Raw genomic sequence first — 14,079 nt, 5'->3', positions numbered from 1 at the left:
TTGGTTAGCTTCTGTTTAGTTGGTGTCAGATAACCTCAGTTTAGCTAACTTTCCTTTAGCTAGCTAGCCTACTTGGCTTTAATTCATCGAACATTAGTTTGATAAACTTCACCACAGTTAGCATCACATTTTTTCTGGTTCAACAAACTACATCTTTATTGGCTTTAGCTAGGCTAGCTTAAATTCAAATAAACATAAGTTCAATAAGCTTGAATTATGATAACAACCTTCACTTAATTCTAGTTTAGTTAGTTTCAGGTGAAGCAGCGCCAATTAGCTTCTATTAAGCTAGCTTAGTTCAAAAGGCTTCTAGTTAAAACTACTTTAGTTAACCTCAGTTTGGTTAGCAGATCACTTAGCTTTAACTTAGTTACCATTAATTGATTTTACAAATGGACTTCAAGTTAGTTAGCATAAGCACATTGTTCAGGTTACTTACTTCACCAATCACAGCTAGGAGATAAGATAGCATCATTTAGCCACTGCTAAGTTAGCTTAAAATGTTGTGGTTGCCAAATAACTTAACTAGAGTTCAACCAAAATGAGATAACAATCATGACAATAATATTCCTCAGCTTAGCAAGCTTGCTAATGTAGGTTTATTAGCTTCACTGAGTTAGCTTCTGCTGACTCTTCACCACAAATACAAGTTGTTTGTCTTCAGGTAAACATATTCAGATCATGGTCTCGCTACACAATCCAATTACTGTTGTTGTGTTTCTCTGGTCGGTGAGGTCAGGACCAGAAGCTAATCTCTCATAATAACAACCGCCCAGGAGTGCTCGCGCTAATTTCCCCTCTGGGTCCTGACAAGAGTGTGGGCACAAAGTATTATTGTGTTCCAACCATGGAGACTCTTTTCATCTCCATGGTAACAAGGACCAGATCACACAGCAGGACTGATGCCGAGGCCACCGTTAATAAAACTGCTTTGATGAGCTGATAGAACTGTATCTTAGCAGGTTTTCAATGGAGTTATGTCAGTGCCGTCAGAATATTAAATCTTTTGATTTGAGTGTCTATTAAATTTATTTCTGTTTGTACAAAACTCTCTTTTCATTGAAATATTTACAAAAGAAAATGCGTCGTTTTTCTGGAGATTAACTCACGTTTAAAGTAACCACGGCCACTCTGCTGTGATTGGTCAAACATCAAGGTTCGTTACCACACGTCATCAATCCCAAGTGTCTCCATCTCCAAGGGACTTGTTGTATAAACAAAGTGGGGCATGATTACAGCTGGCTGGAAGAGGAGTGAAGCCATTATTACATCATAATGGACTACGCTCTCGTAACCTCTCGTTCGCTGAGACTTCAGAAGGGGGAAGAACTTTATGAAGTAATAAGTTCAAGAGAGTCAAGAGTAGGGTTTTCACATTAGTTGCCCTTTAATCTTTGAATATGTTTTAATGATTCATTGAATTTTTAATATATATATATATAAAGGTTAAATTTGTGATTTCTATTGAACTATTTAATTAAATATATTGAAAGGTAAATCTTTTTTTTCTTCCCCTTTTTGATTTCAATTAAAAGTTTCATGTTTTTTTTACTCAACTAATTTCAACTGCCAATTCTTTTTCTAATTTTAAAGGTTTTTAATTCATAGCCTTTAAATTTATAATATCTATTATCCACTATTATATTAACATTTAATACTGAAAACAAAATAAAAATAATTAAATATATTTGATTTTTTTAAATTAATCAAATTAGAATATCAAACTGTAGGTGTGAACATTGAAAAAAAAAGTATAGTCTTTGAAGTTCAATTATTAGAAATAAATTAAATGAAATTCTTGTATTCACTAAAAAAAAAGGAACATTTTCAAAACGATAAAAAAAAGTTTCCACAAAAGTTAAATGTTTGACATTCAACATTCTGATGGCACTGATGTACTTCCACAGTACTGTGTGTGGAGAAGCGTGATGAGTTGGCGAAGCACAAACGCACACCTGTTAGTCATAAACGTGTGAAACTTCCTGTCACGTGCTCAGTGTTTTCACGACTAGTTACATCTTCGCTTCTCTTCCTTCTTCCTTCTTCCCTCCTTCATCTTCTCCGTCGTGTTGTTTCCAACCATCCGTCTGTTTTGCTTCTCTCTGTCCGACTTGGCCGGTCGCTCCAAAATATCACTGCAGCAGATGGTGCTGTGTTTGCATTGGGCCGGGTCTCCTAGCAACCGTTCGCTCTCTCCTTTTATATGAAGCGGTGGAGTTCGGTGTCGTCCATTTTTTTTTGCCGGGGCCCGTCGAGCCCACCCACCCCTCATCTGTGCCGACTGACCCGACGCCTGGCGCTGCCTCTGGTGTAGAAGTAGGGCAGGAGGCCTGTCTGTCTGCGTCACTCTGTCTGTCTGGATTGTCCAAGCCATGTTTTGATAGAATCAAAAAAAAGGCTGTGGGTGTCTGACCCAGATCTAGACTGATGTTCACACATGTCGGCAGGAGATCACATCTGGGTCAGGCTGGATTGAAAGATTTACTCAATCATGCTGGGAACCCACTTACAGGCCCTTTTCTTTTTTTTTGCCACTTATGGATCCAAGTGTTTCCATTTGAAATCCCCTCAGCAAGAAGTGTTATACCTGAAGTAGAGTTTTATCAAGTATAGTAAGTATACTAATGTAAATTTACTTTAGGTGTACTAAAAGTACATTCATTTGATACTTTTTGGGACTAATATTTCAAGTTACTAGAAGCATACTTTCAAGTATACTCATCTCTCGGTACACTCTCTGTGTCTATAGTTTACAGAACCATACTCAAGTACACTCAAAATACACTATACTCTATACTACCAATGCAGCCAAGTGGTTTGAAAGCAAGTCTACTGGACTGTGTAGAGTTCTAGGAAGATGTTTCGAACCAGGAACTTCAATTGAAGAAGATTCTCGGGAGTAGAGGTGAAATGTTTTTTTCCTGGAACTCTACACAGTCCAGGATTTGACCCGCATTAGAAACCACTAGATAACCATGACGTGGATGAATTAGAACCTTTACGGACAGATACTACCAATGTACTGGGTATATACATCTAGCGTGTATTTTGGTAACCTTGGTAACCTTAAGTCTCCCGGGTATATCTGACCACTAGTCCACTATTGTCACCTGTAGCTTCCGCCGTTTGAAAGTACTTAACATATTTTCCTTTCAATAATTGAACGAAAACACAGACAAGTACACGGTCATGTTTTCAATACAATTACAAAACCCTCATTAAGGGGACTAGAACTAGATCAATTAAAAAAGTTCAACTTTTCCCTTTTTTCTGTCTTTAAGGTACATAAAGGTTAACAAGGAACATACTATTTTATATAAACCTGAACTCCAGCACTACAATAATCATACACATAAAGATGTATATATATATATATATATATAATATATATATATATATATATATATATATAATGGGGGTAATACCTCAAAGCAAATGTGTGTATCTAACACAAACACCAAAAGTTGGGTTTCTCCCACCCATCACCCATAATCCTTTGCACAGTTAACTTTTGGATCACCACAACAACATAGTTGCCCAAAGAAAAAAGTAGTACACAGTACTTATACAAGGTAAACTTCAGATATACTACTTTATTATAGCGGCCACTAGATGGCAGCAGTCATCACATCCTCTGCAGCTAAAGAACAAAGAAATCCTACTTGATCCAAGCCATGACTGAGGACGAGGGGATGCAGTTGACTGCAGCAACCAAAAAAAAACGCCCAAATAGTTTAATAGTTGCCTTATCTGGTGTATAGAAAGGTTTGTTTAGCGTCCAGTATTGATGACATCATTTAGGCACATAATGTTAAACATTGTTCGAAGTAAGAGTGGATCAGGTGCACTGCGAGAATTGGATCTGTCATAGATTTAATGTTTTTTATTGTTATAAAACGTTTAATTATATTAAAAAATGTAACTAAACTTGACTGAAACAAGCATCTTGACATGTCAAGAGTCACAGGCTAATGTTACTCCAAAGAAAAACAAAGCGACTTTCAGACAGTAATAATCAATAGAAGAGAAATTATATTAATTTGTTTTTTGCAAAAAAAAAAAGGTCTCACGAACCGGTTCAGGTCCCCGGACCAGGAGTTTTTAACCCCCTGTAATAAATGACCCTTGACTTGAGGCCTGAGTTTCGGACAGTGATGGTCGCTATAATCTTTTATTGCGATCAGCGTCGAGTTTCCATCACACTCTGTCCTTCCAAAACACGTCAATCACCAGAGTTTCCTCGTATCGGTTGTTTGTGAGAACAGATGTTCAGGAACAAACACGTGAAGAAGCCTCTAATGGATGAGCAACCATCCATCACAGACACAGAACTGACACTACTTGAGTGTTACTGTGATGATCCTCCACTTACATCCTGTCCGATTTTTTCCAAAACACAAACATGTGACGCCGCAAATATTTATGAAGTGCTTCGCACGAATTGGCAGCCGATCAGGTGCTCCGGGTCCCTGAGAGACGGCCCGGGATGGTGTGGACTTGTTTGCTCACTTGGTGGGGAATGTTCACGCTCGTCCATCTGCAGTGACCTCATTAGTGTGTGATGGAGGGGTTCGTAAACAAGCAACACAAAGTTCTCTCTTAGGGCCGATGTTGACACTACGACGGCATCGGACGTCGACAGTCGAGCGATTGTGTCGTTTAGAAAAACACTCTGATGAGAGAGCAGCAGCTGATGAACATGAAGAAACAACATAGGAAGAAAATAAGAACAAGATGAAGAACAACATGAAGAACATCACAAGAAGAAGATGAAGAACAACATGAAGAAAGACATAAACAACAACATAAAGAACAATATAACTAAGAAGAACAAGATGAAGAACAACATAGAGAATAACATAAAAAGAACTTGTAGAACAGCACGAAGAACAAGATGAAAGAGAACATATAAAAAACATAACAAGAACACGAAGAACAACATAAAAAGAACATCAAGAACAAGATGAAGAACAACATGAGAAGAACAACATTAAAATAACATGAAGAACAACATAACGAATAACATAAGAAGAACAAAAAGAACAACATAAAAAGAACATAAAACACAACATAAAGAATAACATAAGAAGAACAACATGAAGAACAAGTTTAAGAACAACATTAAGATCAAAGTAAGAACATGAAGAAAAACATAACGATCAAAGTAAGAAGAACAAGATGAAGAACAACATAAGAATAACACGAAGAACAAGATGAAAAACAAAACAAGAATAACATGAAGAACAACATGAAGAATAACATGAAGAACAACATAAAGAATAACATAAGAAGAACAACATGAAGAAAAACATAAAAAGAACACGAAGAACAACATAAAGAGTAACATAAAAAGAACACGAAGAAGAACATGAAGAACAAAATAAAGATCAAAGTAAGAACATGAAGAACAACATAAAGATCAAAGTAAGAAGAACAACACAAAGAGCAAGATGAAAAACAACATAAGAATAACACGAAGAAAAACATGAAGAATAATACGAAGAACAACATGAAGAAAAACATGAAGAATAATACGAAGAACAACATGAAGAACATGAAGAAAAACATGAAGAACAATATTAAGAACAGCATAAGAATAACACGAACAACAAAATGAAGAACAACATAAAGATCAGAGTAAGAAGAACATGAAGAACAAGATAAGAAGAACTAAAGAAGAGGAAAAGGAAGAGAGAAAAAACAAACAAGAAAAAGAGGAAGACGTAAAGAAGAAGAAGAGGCGGAACAAGAAAAAAAGAACAACAGAAACGTGAAGGTGAAGAAGAAGAACCAAATGTAGAAAATAATAGCTAAAAAGTAGGAATGAAAGAAGAAAATGAATAGAAAAAGAAACAGAAAAGAAAAAGAAGGTTTGATGTAAAGACGGGATAAAAAGGGCAAAACCACGAGTTTCATAGGTTTGTTGAAGCAACTGAAGCATTGAAACAAGTCACACTTCATCAGTGTCCATGACGACCATGTGACTGCTGACGCCAGGGTCACGGCTGGTGTTCTGAGGCCCAGGAGGCTCTGCTGCCAGGAGACCCGCTCAGTGGCACCGGCTCAGAACCGCAGCGTCTATAAATAGAACCACAGCAGCAGCTCCTCACAACACAACCTCTGCAGATTAGACGCGACACGCGAGGAAACAGATCCTGCAGCTTGTTGTGAAAACACGTCCTGTCGTAACCTGAAGGTTATCGCAGCACGTTGATGACGTCACTGTTGCTGCTTCAACCATCAGTTCTGTCGGAGAGATCAGTGAGTAAACTCACCTCAGGCACTGGTTTAATACACCGTCATCGAGGAGCAAAACATTCTGGAAATAAAACAGATTTTTATATAGCTACGCAAAACACATGTTTTTATTTTATCAACTATTTGAAAATTAGTGAGAACTAAAACAACGATGTGCACAAAACATCATTACAACACAAGTCTTTTGCATAAAAAGTCAGTAATATATGTTTTTTGGAAATGTTTGGTTCCGTTTTTTTATGAACAAAGTCACGAAGAAGATTGTTACGAAGAAAAGAGATCAAGAATTGGGAAGAAGAGAATTAATCTCAGGTGTGATCTCAGGGTCAAGCTGACCCGAAGGTGCAGTGTCATCAAGTAAGTAAGTAATAGTTATTTGTAAAACAGAAAACAAAAACTATATACAGTTAAAATATATATTTAAAAAGATCAAGCCACATAAGACAAACACAGGAGTTCCAAACAATCAGGGGAAAAAAGCACAAATAAAAATGTCTTAAGATGTTTCTTGAAGGAGTCAGTAGATCATCAAACAGAGGAAGATCGTTCCAAAGCTTAAAAGCAACAGCCTGGAAGGATTTCTCTCCTCTGGGACTGAACCGTGTTCAGGAACCATCAGTAGATTCTGATCCACAGACCTCAGAGCCCGAGCTGGGGTGTAAGTCTGGATCAGATCAGTGATGTAAGGAGGAGTCTGACCATGAATAGATCTGAAAGTAAGAACCAGAATTTTAAAGTTGATCCTGAAAGAAACTGGAAGCCAGTGAAGAGTTTTAAGGATCGGAGAAATGTGAGTTCTTCTACTAGAGCAGATCATAATTCTCGCTGCAGAGTTTTGTATTAACTGCAGGCAACGAACTGTTACAATAGTCTAAACGAGAAGATACACAAACGCATGGATTTTAAGCTCTAGTTCGTGATGTGACATCAGTGGTGGAGGTGATTCACCTTGACCCAGAGACAACACAAAGGATACCACAAACACATTTGTTTTCGGACCTTTGGGTCACCTTGACTCTGATATAGCACAAAGGTTAAACATAAAAAAAACGTCATTTAAAGCAAGTAAGAAGAAAATGAGTCGATACAGAAACTGTACACAAGACCATTTTGTTGCAGAGAAATTAGTATTTAGTTTTTCGATTCAGCATTTTCTTTCCGGCAATTAGAATTCAAGGATAGAATTACATGTCAAAGTATTTTTGTCCTTAAATACTCAAAACATGGTGAATGATTAGACGCGGTAAAACAATTCAAATGGTTTAGTTATGCTGGGTTGTTTACTTGCTAGCTTAGCTAGCAAAAATAGCTAGTTGCTAACACTGTTAGCTTCCATTAAGTCTTCCAAATAAATGATACAAACAAAACAGTAAATAATTAAACGTGTAATTTATTATATAGATGCAGGCATGATTTTATTCGTTTGTCTGAAGGTGGTACGGATAAATATTTATTATTAAATTGAACGTTTTAAATGTATAGCCTTTGCAGTGACCTTAAGTGTCCAGAAGAAATCATTCAAATAAAATGTATCATTATAAATAATATATAATAATAAATTTATAATAAAAAATAGTTAAATTAAAGTTAAATTAAAAGGGATTGATGGCTAAAAGTATTTGATAAAGTGAATGTCTTCAAAATAATGACAAAAATGTACATAAACCACTGAACTATTTGTATGAAATATAACACAAATATTATCTTATATCTTAAATGTTTCTTCGATAAAGTGTTTTTTTGGGCTTTTTAATTCAATAACAACAAAAAAGAGAGTGCAGTAAGAAAACAATTTACAGAATATAATTATCTTAGTTAAATAAGATTGATTTAAATTTGAATTAAACCTCAGAGAGACAAGCTTCTTATAGATAATATCAAAGATCAAGCCGTTGAACGCTGATGATTCCAGCAGCTGTTGTGTTTCTAAAAGAAGTCGAGACGCTTCTATCGAGAGTCTGAGCTCCGAGTCCTTCACACTGGTGTCACTCTGACCATTAAAAACTGCTGATTCAGCGACTTCAAAAATAGACACGACGACCTGGAGCATCAACCGTCTCTCGGGTTTAAGCCACGATAATCCCAGCACGATCAGAATCGCACGTGAAACACATCAGACGCTGGAAACAGTTGAGATGTTTATTTTAGAAAATAAAAACAAACCCACCAACATAGTTTTTTAGTACAGAGACAATGTTGCGATGTGAGTATTTGTTCTCTTCGACTACAGTGTGAGGCAGTTTGGAAGGCTGGCTGAGCTGGTATACACACACACACACACAAACACACACACATGCGCGCGCACACACACACACACACACACACACAAACATAGACAAAAAAAAAAGGTTAATAAAGAATTTGGGGGCAAAAAGACAAACGTTCAACCCACTTCTAAGACACTTGTACACTTTCAAAGACAGGCTGTAAAATAACAAACCAAAATAAAACACACATTTTGCTGCTTTTGACAATGACTGGCTGTTAGAACTCGACTACACACCCAGAGTCACAACTTGGTCCACCCTGTTACACGTGGAGCGAGCGAGTGGTAACAAGTCAAAACAAATCTTCTTCCCAGGAAGTCAGTCGGTGCCAGATCTGCAGCCGAACATCTTGAAAATAGTAGAATTAGTGTCGAAACTACAACGGCTGCTGAAGTGAGCAGAGAAACGTGGATTTGACTCGATGGCACCTGAACACGAGCGTAACGGGGGAAAGAAACAGTAAAACGAGGCGTCGGTTCTTCAACATTCAGGGGTCTGTGACCTGTGACCTGCTTCTTTTCTGCAACTTTATTTATACCACATCATTCTCAATATTATTAAAATAATAATTACTTATTTTTTAACCCATTAAATGAAAGTTCTCCTTTATTGAAGGTTATACAAAACGTTTTTTTTAGGTGAAAATTCTAGTCAATAACAACCAAAATAAGAGAATAAAATAATATATCGTACATGCTGTGATTGTATTTTGAGGATGATCCCAGTTTATTCTCGTATTTTACATGTTTTTTTTAAGTACTTATCCTTTAAGTTACCAACAACTTGAGTTCTTAACATTTACTTGCTTTTTTAAGGTTGAAAATGTATTCATTTTTAACCTTTTTAACTTTGAAGTGATGGGGGAGATGATCGGATAATTATTTTTTTTAATTGATCAATCATTTAAACACATAAAATATTATTTAAAACATAAAAATATTGGCGTCTCTTATAAATAAAAGAAAGTAGAAATTTGGCAGAATAGAAGAAAAGATTTGTTTTTAAAGCGTAATTGTTTTTTTTTAAAAAAAAGGTTATCATCCGCAATGTCCTCTATTGTCCACCAGGGGGCCGCCTCAATGAAGGAATTCTAAGATTTAAAAAAAATGTAAATAAGTAAATATACAGTATGTAACTTTAAAAAATTGTATTTGTTGGAATAATATCTTGTGCGAGCGCGATAAACTGTCATTTAATGGGTTAATTAATTTATTAAATGTTGTGCAGCTTTAAAAAGTAATAATCTTAAACTAAATAAATATTAGTGAACCAGTGGCGGGCGTCACAAAGTCAAGGTCGCAGACCCCAGATTTCATCTTTCACGTGAGAAACATCATCACATATTGTGTCGTTGATCCTGGCCGTGAATTCAGACCAGAGAGGTTTTCGATAAAGATGCAACAAGAGGAGTTTTGAGCAGGTGGTCGTAATCTTCTGGACAGATATTTGTGCTCGTTTGAAAGGTGACGCCTGGACTCCAAACAGGCAGAAAGACGTTGCGTTACGGTCGGTCTGTCCTGGTGCTCAACAATCGCACCGAGTCGACGTCTGATCGAAACCTTTTTTTATTGCCGAGTCAGCGTCGGACGCCGGCGGCCATGACAGTGTTAATCGTTCCGGCGACAAGAAACGGTCGCGGTGGTTTGAATGAAGAGGAGGTGCGAAGGCGGAAAGTCCAGTGATCCGGCTGGTTCAGGACTTATGAGGCGATAACTCACAGTGGGAGGAGAAAGACTTCCTGCAGCTTCATGGACCGGCACCAGAAGGTGGCGCTGCAGTAGCGTTTGTGCTCGTCGTTGAATCCAGAGATCGATCCAGGATCGGAACAATAAATAAACAAGCGGTTCTGGTGGGAACGTCGTGTTTCCAATCGTGTCCCGAGGAACTCAAGCGAGGGTAGAAAAGAAGCACCGAGTGATCCGGGAGGAATATAAAAGAGGGAAGAAGCTGAAATGTGAAATGAAGGAGGGATGGAAGGAGTCAGCCTGCGGAGGAGAGAGACGGGAACAGGGTTAAGTACCAGACAAAGGTTTAAAACCAGGACCGGGGGTCTCACCCTCATCCTCGCCCCCCCAACCTTCCGCCACCCCTGCCAGCTCGTAGTGCTTCTTCCTCAGCTCGCCCAGACGCTCGCGCTCCTTCTGCAGCCGCGTCTCCAGCTCCAGGACCATCACCTGCACCCACAACACACTGAACCTCCTGTTCTTCATCCTTTCTCTCCTCGGCTAAATGTGTTGATCTCTCACGACTGAAGGTCATGAAGTGAAACAATCAACACACGCTGACAAACAATGGATTGCATTATTATCTTCGTTCACATGATAATCCTCGGTCACATGATAATCCTGAGTCATATGATAATTGTGGGTCACATAATAATTGAAAGTCACACGATAATCCTGGGTCATATGATAATTGAGGGTCACATGATAATTGAGAGTCGCATGATAATCCTGGGTCATATGATAATTGTGGGTCACATGATAGTTGAGAGTCACATGGTAATCCTGGGTCATATGATAATTGTGGGTCACATGATAATCCTGGGTCATATCATAATTGTGGGTCACATGATAATCCTGAGTCATATGATAATTGTGGGTCACATAATAATTGAAAGTCACATGATAATCCTGGGTCATATGATAATTGAGGGTCACATGATAATTGAGAGTCACATGATAATCATGAGTCATATGATAATTGTGGGTCACATGATATTTGAGAGTCACGTGATAATTGAATGTCACATGATAATCATGAGTCATATGATAATTGTGGGTCACATGATAATTGAGAGTCACATGATAATTGAGAGTCACATGATAATTGAGAGTCACATGATAAGCATGAGTCATATGATAATTGTGGGTCATATGATATTTGAGAATCATATGATAATGGTGAGTCATTTGAAAATCCTGAGTCATATGATGATTGTGGGTCACATGATCATCATAAATCACATGATAATCATGCATCAAACGATAATCCTGGGTCACATGATAATCCTGAGTCATATCATAATTGTGGGTCACATGATAATTGAGAGTCATATAATAATCCTGTGTCACATGATAATGGTGAGTCATATGAAAATCCTGAGTCATGATGAGTGTGGGTCACATGATAATCGTAAATCACATGGTAATCATGCATCACCTGATAATCCTGAGTAACATGATAATCATGTGTCACATGATAGTTAAGAGTCACATGATAATCAAACGTCAGATGATAATCCTGAGTCATAAGATTATCATGAGTCACATGATACTGATGAATCACATGATAATCATGTGTTACATGATACTGATGAATCACATGATAATCATGAGTTACATGATACTGATGAATCACATGATAATCATGAGTTACATGATACTGATGAATCACATGATAACCATGAGTGACATGGCGATGACATGACGATTTGTTCTCACCTGAGAGTCCATTTCCTGTCTCTTGATCTGCGTGAGGGTCATACTGGAGAAGTCCATCGTGTCTGCAGAAGGGGAAACAAACTCGTGAAAACAGTGTCAATAAAGTATAGAGATGTGTTTAGGACCCTTCACTGAAGAGCACAGATAATAACAAAGACAATGAAGCTGGTTGTTAAAATTCCTAACCTTTCTCTTCAATCTGGGACTTCCCGGACTTAGTGGAGGCCACGACGGCGGCGGTCGCCTGGGTGACGCCCCGCGATGCCTGCTGCAGACGGTGCAGGTTCGCGCTGTCCTTGTCCGCCTTGACCTGTTCGCACGAACAACGTTGAGACGAGATCCAAACACTTGAAACTCCCGTCGCTCACCTTGGACGCGGCGACCAGCTGCGCCGTACTGGCGGCGATCTCGTGCGAACAGACCATCAACTCCTCGAACTTCCCTTTTCCCTGCACCACCAGGTCGGCGGCGTCTCTGCCGGGACGGGTTCAAAGACAGTTTCAGGACAAGTCGAAACGCTTCTCTGATGTGACTCATGCTGCACTTACACCATCACAGTCGCTCCCCATCCCACAGCTTTGGAGGCAGAGATGAGGCCTTCAGTCCAGCGGGAGTTCTTCACATAGAATTCCTTCATAGAGGCGGCCCCCTAGTGGACAATAAATGTCATCGCAGATGTTAGTTCAACCTATTATTAAACTATCAATTGCGCTTATTTTTGGTCCAAATTGAATACAACGAACAAAATACCGGGAACTATCTAAATTCAAAAAATTATTTGTAATTTATTTTATTCTAATCATTTCATTTTGTTCATTCTGTACGGCTGCCACAAGACTGTGGCAATAAAGGTTTCTGGTTCTATAATAAAAAGATCTTTGGGTCATTAAAACTAAAAACTGTTTTTAAGAAAATCAACTTAACACGAATACACCTGACAAGGTAAAAAAAAAGGTAAAAGAAGCAATTTACTTTGCATTTATATATATTATTCATTACAAGTCTCTTAATATGACTATAGAGTTTTTGCTTTAGGAGTTTTGTAATTTTTTCAAGTATTTATTGTCTTTAAAAAAGAATGAACCGATACAAAAGAAACATTAGTAAAAAATGTTTTTATATCAGACAAAAAAGATATATAAAATACAATAGAATAAATATTCTAGCATATTAAACTACAAATGTAATTAATTAATTAATTTTATTTGCTACTTTTTCATGTGACGGCCCATAACAACTGTCCTTGTATAAAATTTGGCTCCGAAGGAAATTGAATTGCTAAATTCAGGTTTAGACTGTGAGACTTTCTTGTCACTCAAACACCAACTAGAACATACATAGAAGGCTGTGGAGGCTTTACTGGATTGTATATTTTTAAATACTATTTAAACACGACAGAAAGCCGCCTGACAACGCTTTGACAAAAATATTCACATCAACAAGGATGTCCACTTACCCTGCCGCTCTCTACGATGTCCCTCTGGAGATGTTTGGAAGAAAGAACGAGCTCCTTGATCGCCTGCATCAGCTCTGTGCAGGAGGCCAGGATCCTGCAGGGGGCGCCAAAAACAAGTTTAGTGAAATTGAAGTACATCGATAGTGAAATCGTCTCACCTTTCATTGACCTCCATGTTGATTCCTGTGTCACCTGCTCGGGATTTGTTCAACATTTCCTCTATCCGCGCTGCTGCCGACTCCACTGCAGCTGACGTGGCGGCCATTTCCTGCTCCACCAGATCTCCCAGCTCCCCCTGCTTCAGCTCCAGACCCTGGGGACGCAGTTTCTGGTGCCAAGAAAAGAAGGGAATTTAGCCTCTTGTGACTCGGACAAATGATCCATGATACTTGAGAGATGAACCTCTGCAGTGGCCATGATGGACTGAAGTGATTCCTTCAGTTTGCAGCTGTCTGCCGACACCAAACTGCCCTGGTTCTTCATTTGTCCCAACAGAACCAGAGCTTCGGACCCGCAGGACTTCACGCTTTCTGACAGAGCTGTAAAACCACAGAATGATGGACGACAATTAACCAACCGTTCCTCTTATTCAAGTTTGATTTATTTAAGCTCAGTTGTCACGAGAGAAACTTAATGCAGTTTTGGTTTTTAAAAA

General features: G+C 38.3%; 1 protein-coding gene across 2 annotated transcripts in view; it reads right to left on the bottom strand.

Moving 5' to 3' along the window:
• Positions 1 to 8,383: 8,383 nt before the first annotated feature.
• hip1 (huntingtin interacting protein 1) overlaps positions 8,384 to 14,079 on the bottom strand; it is a 39,170-nt gene continuing 33,474 nt past the window's right edge. For both annotated transcript variants that reach the window (XM_087794840.1, XM_087794839.1), the window contains 9 exons: positions 13,827 to 13,963; positions 13,583 to 13,752; positions 13,425 to 13,518; positions 12,517 to 12,617; positions 12,337 to 12,442; positions 12,155 to 12,278; positions 11,969 to 12,030; positions 10,582 to 10,699; positions 8,384 to 10,510 (listed from right to left, as the gene is read on the bottom strand). In XM_087794840.1, coding sequence (XP_087650966.1) covers positions 10,506 to 10,510; positions 10,582 to 10,699; positions 11,969 to 12,030; positions 12,155 to 12,278; positions 12,337 to 12,442; positions 12,517 to 12,617; positions 13,425 to 13,518; positions 13,583 to 13,752; positions 13,827 to 13,963 — 917 coding nt within the window. In that variant the 3' untranslated portion in view covers positions 8,384 to 10,505. The remainder of the gene's footprint in view (positions 10,511 to 10,581; positions 10,700 to 11,968; positions 12,031 to 12,154; positions 12,279 to 12,336; positions 12,443 to 12,516; positions 12,618 to 13,424; positions 13,519 to 13,582; positions 13,753 to 13,826; positions 13,964 to 14,079) is intronic.

This window comes from Callionymus lyra, chromosome 7 (genome assembly GCF_982586985.1).
Source record: "Callionymus lyra chromosome 7, fCalLyr1.hap1.1, whole genome shotgun sequence".
Taxonomy (NCBI): Eukaryota; Metazoa; Chordata; class Actinopteri; order Syngnathiformes; family Callionymidae; genus Callionymus; species Callionymus lyra.
Note: the sequence above shows the minus strand (reverse complement) of the source record. Positions and strands in the feature narration are given on the sequence as shown.